The sequence below is a fragment of the Gossypium hirsutum genome, chromosome A06 (genome assembly GCF_007990345.1).
Source record: "Gossypium hirsutum isolate 1008001.06 chromosome A06, Gossypium_hirsutum_v2.1, whole genome shotgun sequence".
Lineage (NCBI taxonomy): Eukaryota > Viridiplantae > Streptophyta > Magnoliopsida > Malvales > Malvaceae > Gossypium > Gossypium hirsutum.
In genome coordinates this window covers 53,434,133-53,447,172 of record NC_053429.1, presented here as the reverse complement: position 1 = coordinate 53,447,172, position 13,040 = coordinate 53,434,133, and the positions used below count along the sequence as shown (strand labels likewise).

The following is a 13,040-nucleotide window of genomic DNA, read 5'->3' as shown; positions in this document are numbered from 1 at the left end:
TTTCCTTGCTTTAATATTTTTCATAATTTTCGCCAACTACACGCTTGAGTTGTATTTACTTTCAAATCAAACAGCTAGAAATCACACAAACAAAAACTCACAACATTAATCTGAATAATGTGATTTTCTATACATTTAAAATATAGATTAGGCTCAAGTCTAAACTTGACTCGATCTATTTTTAAATTTATAATATGTTGCTTTTATCTATTATGTATATTTTTTTTATTAGAAAAAGGAAATTATAGAACAAATTAAACCAAAACTATCCCTTTACCACAAGCATAAGCATGAAGCAGAGGTGTAAGATTCAATGACAGTTGGCCCCAAATTTGTTAAATAGGGCCTGTAGTTTCGCGTTCAAAATATGTTACTTGAACTTGTATATGTATCCCATGTGAGAATGGTTAGGATTTTTTCTAAGTTTTTTCATAACGTTAATATAATATTTGCCTTCCAAAATTAAACCCAATTATCGTTTTGGTACTTAAAAAAATTATCAATTTTAGACTTGAAATTTCCAAATGTCAGGCACATTAACCCAACCCTTGCTGCCGTTACAAAAAAGATAGCATGGCATGATGGGAGTGCATCACCTTCCCAAATTTTTGTTTTTTTTTTCTGAAATAAATGCGAAAACAAAACAAAAACAAAAGAAATGCGAAAATTTCAGAAAAATAAAAAAGGGAAAATCTCAATTTTTTTTAAATCAAGAAAATTTTTCAATAATTATTAAAATTTTCAGAATTAAAAAATACTTTTCTTTTTTAAAAATAAAGAAAAAATCATTAAAAGTATAGGGAAAAAAAACAAAAAATAATATAGATATACATTTATGTATAGTACTTTTTATTAACCTTGAAATTTTTATTTTTTTGAAATTTTGCTTTTTAAATTTATTTCTCATAAAAACTTACTTGTTTTTTTAAAAAATAATTATTATCTCAATTCTATAAAGTAAATAATAGTAAACTATTCTAATACGTAATTGAACTTAAAAGTTTATATAAATTAATTTTAGATACACCTTAATTTCGTTTTCAATCAATAAAAAATTTTTAAAATATTAAATAAGTAAATGGTAAATGTAATTCAAAATGAATGTTATTCAAATGAAAAATAATCTCAACATTGTATTTTAACTCTAAAAACTTTTTATTTGTAACCAGTTCATAATATTCTTTAATTTTGAAATTAATCAAATAAAAAAATAGTCAACAGCTTGTATTTAAATTAATCAAACTCGAAAGCATTTAAACTTAAAATAATTAAATTCAAAATGAGTTCAAGTCTTAAATGAAAATGTTTAATTGAAGAAAATTATGATAACTACGAATTCATCTACATGAAAATTTATTGCAATGGTAGCCTTAGCTCAAAATCAAAAGTGATTGAAAAACTAACATAAATAACATGTAATGTTAAAGCCCAAAGCATTTTGTACAATTTAATTTAATTCTTAATTCTTGACAAGCTTTAAAAGAACCAATTCCATATATATCTTTTGTATTAAAAACAAGGTATCTTTTCATAATTTCTGGAATTTTTTTATAATCTTTGTAATCCTTTTTCTTTTATTTTTTTTCAAATTAAAAAAATAATCTAATACCCAAGTTGATTATAAAGTACTATAGACATTTCTATATCCATATTATTCCATGTTTCTTTTTTCTATGTTTTTTATGATTTTTTTCTTTTTCTTTTTGAATGTTCACTATTTTTTGTATTTTATGTTTTTTAAAAAGAAAAGTTTTTTTTTAATTCTGGAAAAGTTCTAAACTTTTTCTGATTTTTTTGCATTTTTCTGGTTTTTTTTTTTTACTTATTTTAGAAAAACAAAAAATTGGGTGGTTGACATGTTTCATGCGTGCTACATCGTCTTTTCTGTAAAGACATTTGGAAACTTCAAATACCAAATTGATAAAAGAAATTTTTTAGGTACCAAAAGTGATAACTGAGTGCAAGTTTAGGAGGCAAATAGTAAATTAACCCTTTTTCATATATTTGAAAAATTGTTAGAAGTCATACATACCAACATCCATGTATGGAATAATTAAGGAAAACATCCGAGCAACATAACTTTGAAATACAAGTAAAACCTTAACAGAATATAACCAGTATAACAAATAAAGAAGAACATTACTAAGTTTATCAAAATTTTGGAACACAAATTAATATACTTTGAATACTAATATTCAACCCACATTCATCAAATACCAGGATATACTACAATCAAATACAGGAGAAAACTTAACAAAATATAACCAAGCATATTCATGCCGGTCATTTACCGTGATTATTAGGAGTAAAAGAGGGAAAGAAGCTGCTGCCGTTGAAGTGAAGAAATCTGAATGATCATTTGCTTAAGCGTACTCATATAACCACTACATTTCTGCAAGAGTTTGTCTTTGAGTTCAGGATCTCCACCTTTGTGATAATCCTGGGGTAATTCCATCTGTACCAAACTTAGAAAAGACAATATAACCACCATATTCATGCCTGCCATGTACCACTATACAACACTGTATTAATGTACTGTTTCCAGAAAAGAAAAATAATCTGGCTCACTGTCTGTGCAGCTAAAGGCCAAATAGTGAGAGAACATGGTTCATTACACAAGTTTAATAGATCAGAAACGGAAAGACAATTTTATAAATTATGAATCAAAACTGTCTACAAATGGCCTTGATCCCACCAAATTCAATATGTTTTTTTGGTGAACTTGAATCAAGATCTGCATACTTATGCAGTTTCAGGCTTGGGAGGGACCTTCTGGCCCTCTGATGGCACTACTTCCGATTCTTGTTGAACAGGAACACAAGGTCTCCAAATTGTTTCCGTGCCTACATCCATGAGTGCAATGCCCTTAGCTTGCAAATGAGCTCTCATCTGATCACTTTTCAAGAAGTCTTTGTTTCTCCTCACTTCAGCTCTTTCGTTAATTAGACGAATCACATCATCTTCCACCAATCCGGCTCTCGTTAATGCTTTCTCCTTTAATTGCAGCAAAACCTGTTTAAGTAAGAAATTCATCATCTTTAGTGTTAGAACTTTTACAGAAGGCATGAATCTTAACATCGTGTAATAAGCAAATCCCGACACCTCATTATAAGAGCAAGGTGGCTGCAATCCAAGAACATCCAAAACTTTCGTAACTTCTTTCCCAATCTCTTTAAGGGATTGAATTACCAATAATCTTTGTTGCTTTTGCTGCTTCTTCTGTCAAATTACAAGAGAAAATATATTGTTATTGGCCTTGGCATAGACATATATGTGTGTGTGTATATATATAAAGAGAGAGTTACTAGCATTCTGAAAGATAAACAAATACCTTTAGCATGGTCAACAAATTGTTTACCAACTTCAACGCTTCTAGAAAGGCTCCAGTCAGTATAAGTGAAGTGCTCAAGTCATCTGACATTTTCACCTGGAACTCATTGCAGAGCTTGCTAATGCATTCCTTGGCATCCGGAGTAGTCTGAGCTGGTTTGCCATCGTTGGGAATTTCTTCTTGTAGTTGTAATAGAGCATCTTGGCAATCTTTCAAACTCTGTACAACAAAGCAGGTAAGGATACTTTTCCAAAGGACTTGAATCTAAACTAACTCCAAGTACGGTTGCCTATGTAAATTAAAAAAAACTCAGCATCTCAGGTCAACTCAGAAAATAATTTGGACACAATTTTGAGTAATTTTTAACCTGAAGGAAAGGCAAATCTAATCAATTATAGAAGAAATACTAAGTGGTAAAAGGAAGCCAATATTAAATAAAGCTGAACTCCAAGAAATGGAATGACGCATGCTCCTCATCCATGACACCTTACAAGTATACAAGCCCTAGACAATTCAGATAAACAAATTTTAAGCCTAAAAGGCCAGATCACTGTCTGTACCAAGACATCTGAATTCTGACAGCATATGCCTATTGCAAAGTAAAAGCAGGGAAATAAGTTTTAAACCTGATATAAGTAAAAAATAGCATCTGATGCACCTTCCAACTGAACAACGGAGAAATTGAGAGGAGAACGATAGTGTGCATTTATCAAGAAGTACCGCAAAGCCAGTGGATGATATCTCTCAGTAATCTAGAAAAAAACACAAACACAAAAAAATGAAGCTCGTATGAGAACACTACTGCAACTAGAACCAGAGGGAAGGGAAATCACATAAATAATAAGCCCCAACTTTACCTGGCGAATTGTGAAAAAGTTACCCAAAGATTTTGACATCTTCTCATTGTTATTAGTAACATGCCCATTGTGCAACCAATAACTTACGTCACTCTCTTCGCATGCAGCACAACTTTGAGCAATTTCATTTTCATGGTGAGGAAAAATCAAATCAAGCCCACCACCATGAATGTCAAATTTGAAGCTTAAATAATGAGCACTCATTGCACTACATTCTATGTGCCACCCAGGTCGTCCAGGTCCCCATGAGCTGTCCCAAGATGGCTCACCTGGCGTTGCAGCCTGAAACAATTATTAAATATCAGAATTTGGAAATGATGCCAACATTATAAATGGCAGGTAACTGATGCAAATAGAATGGATGAATAAATTTTGACATTAGAAGTTGTGCAACAATAGTTTCAATGAAGTGTGTCATTATTGAAGGGGGAGGGGTATCTAAATTGCAACTCTTAAATTTTGTTTATCTTGTAATTAGGGCTTGTCATCCTTGTATTCTATGTTACATGGAGCTGATGAATGTTGGATAACTAGATGCATCTTATGCAGATATGCTCATTGTTTTCTTTAAGTTTCCATATAATTTGAGGATAAGACCTCCTTATCTAAATGTGCCGAACATTGGTGTTGAACACAAGTACTTTAGAGAAAATGAAAAGTTCAGGTAACTTAGCTTGTACTTTATATATAGTTGCCTATTTAAAGTCCCATCCATAGAGTTTACGTAGTAGTTTTTTCTGTCAACAGCTAGACATTAGGAAGCAATGGTAATTTGAGTCTTTTTTAATAGCTTGATCAGATTAAGCACAGTACAGCAACTTTGGAAGGGCAAATTTTAGACTTTAGATGAAAAGTCGCAAGCATGAACACAATAAATACCTACTCCTTAAATAAATTTAATAATAACTGAACCTAATCGAAGGGAGCTCAAGTAGCTTTATTTTTTTCAAAACAAGCTCAAGCACATAAATTAAAGCTCCACCATGATCAAGCCAACTTCAAGCCTCAAGATTTCAAAAGGAAAGAATCTTAAGCCTATAGGCTAGACTCAGTTTGATTACAACCCTAAAGTTACTAGTAAGCTAGTAGGTTTTGCACCTTCCATAATGCAAAGTCGGAAGGATTACGCTTCCTTGAGTCAACAGCAACACGTTCACCCGCTCTATTGTTTTCCAGTTTCTGCCCAGATAACTTGCCATAATTTGGGAATTTATCAACAGCAAAAAACACATCGCCATCAACAACATATCCAAAGTCTTTGTTTATAATCTGCAAGATGAAATTATAGAGAACGTGATACGAGTCACAAAAGCCCAAATTCTTGAAGGCGAGGCCCAATAAGCAAATTCCCAGCCCAATCAAGAAATCCATCCATACTTAGTTGAAAATCAGGCCAAATTGTCAAAGTGGCCCAAGTTGTAAAGTTTTATTTTTATTTTTATTTATTTATTTATTTATTTACTTAGTTTAAATTTTTATGTCAATATTCAGTCCAAGAGTCCCAGATAAAATGACCTTTGACCGAATTTCCATATTAAAATAATTAGGAGTTTTTTTTATTTTAGTTTTCTAATTAGATTAGGACTAGTTATAAGGCCTATTTAAAGGCATGGCTGTCCACCTTGTTAAACACTTATCATTATTATTAAAATTTCAGATTTGTTGAGAGCAGAATTTTCTTTGAGTTTTCTCCAAGATTTTTCTCTTGAGTTTTCTTTAGAAGTTGTTTTAACAATCTTGTGATTGTGGGAGCCATCTTCAACCTTCTTCTTGCCATTGATATTCTTTGGAGGGGAGATTAGAGCCGTTTGAAGGGAGTTGTGAGATCTTTCGAGATTTCAAGGCTTCTTAGGACTTATCTTTTAATTTCTTACTGTCAATTCTTTCTTTATTTCTACTTGTGCTGAATCATTATCTAATCTATTTTCTGTTCTTATTGTGTTTTCAGCCTTTTTCTATCTTAAGGAATCAGCCCAAAAATCCCCAATTTCTAGGGTTTTTCCATGCTCTTTTTGGGTGAAATTAGATTGTCGAAATTTGGGGAAAACTATCTTGGTGTTCAATTGGGCAGAATCACAATCTCCTTGAGGGTTTCAAGAACCCTAACACTTATTTCTATTCTCAATTTGATTCTTTGCTGATTTGGGAATTTTATTTCAGATCTGAAAATTCAAAAATCTAATCTTTTAATTTTCTGTTTCGTTTCAGATCTAATTGTTTAGGGTTTTCGTAGGAGTTTCTCGTGACTTGGCAACTCGATCTTGGTCCGCGCGCAACCCCGTATCATTTGGTATCAGATTTTGGGCGTTTTGGGTGTTCTTGGTTGATTTCTAAACTGATCTCTATTTTTTAAAGCATAAACGACAGTTTTACCCAGAAAAATTGTTCAAAAAAAATTCATTTGAGTGGGTAAACGTTGTCCGATTGATCTGATATTTTACATACATGTTTTTGGCACTGTGATTGAATATAAAAAAAATTATTCCCGCAAAAAAATCAGTCAAAAAAGTCAAAAAAATCAAAAAATACGAAATTCAATAAAAATTTAAAAAAAGATTTAGCGGGTTGAATTTGGTGCCCAAAATTTCCAGATCAAAAATTCAATATATAAGGACACTCCAGATTTAATTTCGTGATTTTTGGAAGTCGGGAACACCTCGAACGAAGTTGTCAAGTTACTCCGCAGTTTTTCGGGTTTTTTGTTTTCAGCAATTTTTATTGATTCTTAGCTGTAGGTTTTCATTTGTTTCCCTTTATTCTTCCTTTACGTTATCTAACACCTTCTTGTTTCTTGTGTTAGTAGGATTTAAACGTGTGCACAACTTCTTCCTCGGTGCAACACGAATCAATTGGTGTCTCGTCAGTTTTTGGCATCCTAGTGCAAATTAGGATTCTTTGGTAGTTTGGTTCACACTCTCTAATTGGTTGATATAAACTCTGATAAAGAACTCACAAGATTGAATTCGACCTCATTGAGAATTTGATTTTTTCTTTTTGAGTGATTAACGGTGAGGTTTGATAACTTTTATTTTTGAGTGTTGAGTGTTTTGCAGGTTTTAAAAAAAAATGTCTACAGGTGATAATACTAGTGACATATTTAAAAAATTCCAACAACAGTTGGACGAACAGGCTGCTGCACTTCGAGCGTTGACTGCTACTATCAATGAGGTGCGGTTGAATCAAGAGCCTCAATATCGAGATCAAATTAAAGACGATGTGGATAACCAGCCTCCTGCTCATAGGCGCGCTCCTCGGCGTGTCCCTAGAACTGATTATGATCTTCATGATCGTGGACAACCCTCTTTGGCAAAACCAAAGAGCGAGCAGCAACGAGAACATCTCTTTCATACTCGCTGCCATGTACAAGGTAAGCTTTGTAGAGTTATTATTGATGGTGAAAGTTGCTCGAACGTAGCCAGCACGACGATGGTGGAAAAGCTTTGCTTAACCACTACCAAGCATCCACGACCTTATCAACTACAAGGGCTTAGCAACGAAAGCCAATTTAAGGTCACTCAACAAGTGCGCATCGCCTTTTCTATCGGTAAATATCAAGACGAAGTCGTGTGCGACGTAGTACCTATTCAAGCCTGCCATTTATTGCTAGGAGAACCATGGCAACTGGATCGAAAAGTCACTCACGATGATCGTACCAATAGGTATTCTTTCAAGCATCAAGGAAAGAAACTTACCTTAGTGCCGCTCACTCCGGAACAAGTCCATGAGGACCAAATCAAACTGAGAAATTCTGTTAAAACAAGTGAGGAAAAAGAAAAAAAGAATGAAAAAGAGCAAAAAGAGATTGAGAGTGAAAAGGAATGTGAAACAGAAAAGAAATTTGAAAAAGAAGTTGAAGAAAGAAGAGAAAATGAGTTAGAAAAAGAAACAAAAGAAAAAGACGAGGAAAGGCTAGTGAGGAATGTTTCCACTAACCAAGATATGAATTTTTCTTGTGTTGCTACTTTTCAGGTTCCTGAAAGATCAAAAGATAACTTTCAACTTCAATACCTCTCAAATGAAAGACGCTTTCATACGATCAACTTAGGCAAAGATGAAATCACACTACATGATCCCGAAGGTAAGCGAGGTAAGGAAATTTTAGAAACCGAGTCCAGTGCAGATTTGAAAATTATTGATAAAACTTTTGGTGACTTAGTTCTTAAAAGATCCCCTCATTTTGATCCGATTAATTGTTACTCTTCGATTGTAGTTGATAAAGTCATTACGAAAAGAAGTGTGATTTGTTATTCTCTTGATTTACCTTGTGTAAAATCCTCGAATTTGTCCAAATCTGTTTTGGAGAATAAGGTAACGAAATTTTCCAAATTTGTTTTCAATTTATATTCGTGCCTTAAACAGTTTATGTGGTTGTACATGAAGTTTGAGTTCCATTTGACAAAGGTTAACTCAACAACGGAGATTCGACTACACTATGCCCCCGATGAGCGAAGGTTTGTTTTAAATGAAAAAGGTAAAATCGACCCTTATTCTTCTGCTTATCGAGGTAAGATGCTTGAAACCTTTGAAACACTTTTGTACTCCTCGGATAGTGATAAAGATCGTGTTGATGAACACTTAGATCGAAACGTGCTTGACTGTCCTATTTTATTTATTGATGATCTATCTGTTTTGATGGTTGATAAAAAGATTCTTGTTTTTGATAATGCATGTGTGAGTGAATCTATAGACCGTCGATTAATGCATGGTATGATTATGCAACTCTGTGAACCATGTGAATCTTTTCAAATACCTACTTGTGACGATTATGTTTACCATTTGATTTATTACTCGCAATTTATTCATGGTTTGTGGAAACAATGTGAGACGACTGAATGCCTTAAAACATGTCCATCTTTGTTTCAAATATTTGACGAGGCAGTGGTGAGTAAATTAGATTGTTTGCATGGTAATCTGAATCTGTCCATTCACATGCGTTATACCTGTTCTGTTATGCTTATGATTGGACTACAAGCTTGTTTCCGTTGCTATTTACTATCTCATGGCTATTCTTTTCAGTGGACTCAATTGCCATTAGTCCCGTTCGATAGAGGAAAGTCGAGTTCATTTGATTTTTCAGATTCGAGGACGAATCTTTTTGAGGAAGGGGGGAATGATACGAGTCACAAAAGCCCAAATTCTTGAAGGCGAGGCCCAATAAGCAAATTCCCAGCCCAATCAAGAAATCCATCCATACTTAGTTGAAAATCAGGCCAAATTGTCAAAGTGGCCCAAGTTGTAAAGTTTTATTTTTATTTTTATTTATTTATTTATTTATTTACTTAGTTTAAATTTTTATGTCAATATTCAGTCCAAGAGTCCCAGATAAAATGACCTTTGACCGAATTTCCATATTAAAATAATTAGGAGTTTTTTTTATTTTAGTTTTCTAATTAGATTAGGACTAGTTATAAGGCCTATTTAAAGGCATGGCTGTCCACCTTGTTAAACACTTATCATTATTATTAAAATTTCAGATTTGTTGAGAGCAGAATTTTCTTTGAGTTTTCTCCAAGATTTTTCTCTTGAGTTTTCTTTAGAAGTTGTTTTAACAATCTTGTGATTGTGGGAGCCATCTTCAACCTTCTTCTTGCCATTGATATTCTTTGGAGGGGAGATTAGAGCCGTTTGAAGGGAGTTGTGAGATCTTTCGAGATTTCAAGGCTTCTTAAGACTTATCTTTTAATTTCTTACTGTCAATTCTTTCTTTATTTCTACTTGTGCTGAATCATTATCTAATCTATTTTCTGTTCTTATTGTGTTTTCAGCCTTTTTCTATCTTAAGGAATCAGCCCAAAAATCCCCAATTTCTAGGGTTTTTCCATGCTCTTTTTGGGTGAAATTAGATTGTCGAAATTTGGGGAAAACTATCTTGGTGTTCAATTGGGCAGAATCACAATCTCCTTGAGGGTTTCAAGAACCCTAACACTTATTTCTATTCTCAATTTGATTCTTTGCTGATTTGGGAATTTTATTTCAGATCTGAAAATTCAAAAATCTAATCTTTTAATTTTCTGTTTCGTTTCAGATCTAATTGTTTAGGGTTTTCGTAGGAGTTTCTCGTGACTTGGCAACTCGATCTTGGTCCGCGCGCAACCCCGTATCAGAACGTTATGAGAGGAATTAAAAAACGGCATATGAAATATTTGCCTTCAGCCCTTCACATGTTAAAATAATGCAATATATGTAATAAACTTCATGTTCAGCAGTTCAACAACTCTTAACAATTAAAATGGGCAACTTCAGTTCAATATGAATTGGTGCAAGTTAAAAACTGCTCTTCTACTTCTTCATTGAAGGAAACATCTAAAATGCCTTCTAAGACTAGAGCATGGGTCATTGCTACATCATTGATTGTCATTGGGCAGATGTAGTTAAATTACAAGTATACAGTACATGACAATGACATGCCCAATAATAGCTTTTTATCACAATGATATGGTAATGATATGAAAATATAACTACCAAATATAACCCATTTAAATGAATCATACTTTTGTTAATGCAAATACATATCTTTGATCTGCTCCATGTGATCAGAAACGCGCGGCTCATGTGTTGGAGAAAGACACTGTAGATCACTCATATCTATATTATATTCTTTACAGTACCGGTCACTCAAACTTATTGGATCTTCTCCAGTCTCATTGGCTCGACGAATTATCTGCAAAAGTCCAATCAGTAGCTCTCATAATATGAGGAAGACATAATGGTTGTTGACATATAAGAGATGGACTATTAATCAGAAAGTAGAAGTGGTAAAACATTGGAAACAAGAAAGTGCATTCTCTATAACATCTCCAGAAAGAATGATCTTAAATAAGTTTAAAACAGATTAACATATCAAATAGAAGTCTTTAAGCTCTTGTTCAATAAGCTCAAAAGGAGAAAACAACTAATAAGTTGAGGTTTCGACCCCCCCCCCAAATATCATAAATACATAAGCTGAATGCATCAGATTCAAATGATAAGTATCATTTCAACATCAAAAACGCCATTGCTCTCAACTAAAACACCAAAAACCGAAAGCAAAGAGCCAATCAAATCAAAATTCAAACCTTATCATCAACATCAGTAAAATTCCTGACATAAGTAACCTCATAACCCAAATGCTTAAGGTACCTGTACAATTCCAATAGTCAGCAACCAATTTTAAAAATAAAGGCCGGAAAAGCATAAGGGATGTCTCCAAGAAAAATTATACACCTGTAAAGGACATCGAAGGAAACGGCAGCACGAGCATGGCCAAGGTGACTGAAATCATAGGCAGTGACACCGCAGACATACATGCGAACTTTTCCAGGGGTTTTGGGCTTGAAAACCTCTTTTTGCTGAGTCATAGTATTGTAAACAACAAATTGGAATTCTTCGGTTTCCTTCTTAGCCATCGTTTTAGAAGCTTTTTTCTGGTTTGTTTCTTGCTTTGAAGAATCCATGCCTTGATTAAGGGCAAAAAAACCCTAACCCTAGACAGAATTTGCGCAAGCGTTAATGTCAGATTTAAACTCCGTCCGACACCCCAAATAGCAGTGTAATGGAAATTAGAAGCTATAACAATCCGCCATTTCCGCTAAACCGATGCCTTTCTAAAAATTAGGATAAGAGAGAGTAAGATCGGACACAGAAAATCAAATACAGCAGAGTGGTGCAGAGGCAGACAGCAGACAACACAAACCGAGCCATACCTCAAAATCTCATGACTCATTAAGTTTAAGGTTCCAAAAAGTATCCTATTCAATTTTGTGGTTTGTAGGAAACTTGATTGTAAGAGAGAGCTTGGGTCAGGGACAGGAGAAGGAGATGGAGAGGCTTGTTTGCGGCGGGATGTCTGAATTGAGATGAGAATGGGTCGGGAATTTTTAATGGAAATATATATAACCTGTATATAAAGGGAAGGTCCAACTTGGTTGACACTTCTTTTTCCTTATATATTTTTTGGTTCTCAGATTTAAATTTTTAAATTAAAAATATTTTTTAAAAAAAAAGAAGGATTAAATTTGTAAAAATAAAACTACTAAAATTAAATTTTAAATATAAAAAAAATTCTAAGAAAGTATATTTTAATATTCAATTAGTTACTTTATGATTTAACCTAAAAGTATTTAATAATTAATCCAACGCGATATGAGATAGTATTCATAATAGTTTTAGAATAACTTTTTGATATATAATTTAATAGTCACTTTGTTTGCTTTATGTTATATTTTACTCACTTATATTTAAAATGTTAGTTTTAGTCACTTATGTTATTATTTTGTTACGAAGTGATCACTCTACCGTTAAGTTTCGTTATCTCTCTAGCGATAATCCTACATGGTAGTCCAACTAGATTTTAGGTGTCAACTTGGATTTCTAAATGATATGAAAATAGATTTTTAATTAAATAAATTTAATTAATTAAAATTTTTAAACCTAAACCTTAACTAAAAAAATTGTTTACCTCTTCTTTTTTATTTTTTTCCCTCTCTTCTTTTTTAGTTTTTTTTTATTTTATTTGACTGGAAAAACTATTATCAATATCAAAATAGTTGAAATCAAATTGACTGCTTCAAAAAATTGGATTTAATGGAGGGTCCAAGTATGTCTTCTTTGCATTCTTGTACCTCTTTTATTCAATACTAAAAAATAAAAGATTAGATTTTTTATTGTTTAATGAAAATCCTAAATTAAAATTATTGATATTTTCTTCGACTTTTTAAAATTGTTTTTGAACATGTATTTTATTTTGTGTAAATAGACATCCCATAAAATGCAACCAAAAACATGTTTTCATGAACCTGTTTCATTCAAGCTAATTGTAAATTTTTCAGAAAAGGGCTGCCACTTTCACTATTCTTGTTCCTAATCAGTATATT

General features: G+C 32.8%; 1 protein-coding gene across 1 annotated transcript; it reads right to left on the bottom strand.

Annotated features, from left to right (window-relative positions):
- Window positions 1-2,507: 2,507 nt before the first annotated feature.
- Window positions 2,508-12,064, bottom strand: LOC107948405 (cysteine--tRNA ligase 2, cytoplasmic). The gene is made up of 9 exons (XM_016882941.2): window positions 11,392-12,064; window positions 11,244-11,307; window positions 10,697-10,849; window positions 5,287-5,466; window positions 4,189-4,470; window positions 3,958-4,083; window positions 3,332-3,550; window positions 3,103-3,219; window positions 2,508-3,012 (listed from the first exon to the last, which is right to left on the bottom strand). Exons 1-9 carry the CDS (start codon window positions 11,619-11,621, stop codon window positions 2,743-2,745), a joined length of 1,641 nt encoding a protein of 546 aa, XP_016738430.2. The 5' UTR covers window positions 11,622-12,064; the 3' UTR covers window positions 2,508-2,742.
- Between the last annotated feature and the right edge of the window lie 976 nt (window positions 12,065-13,040).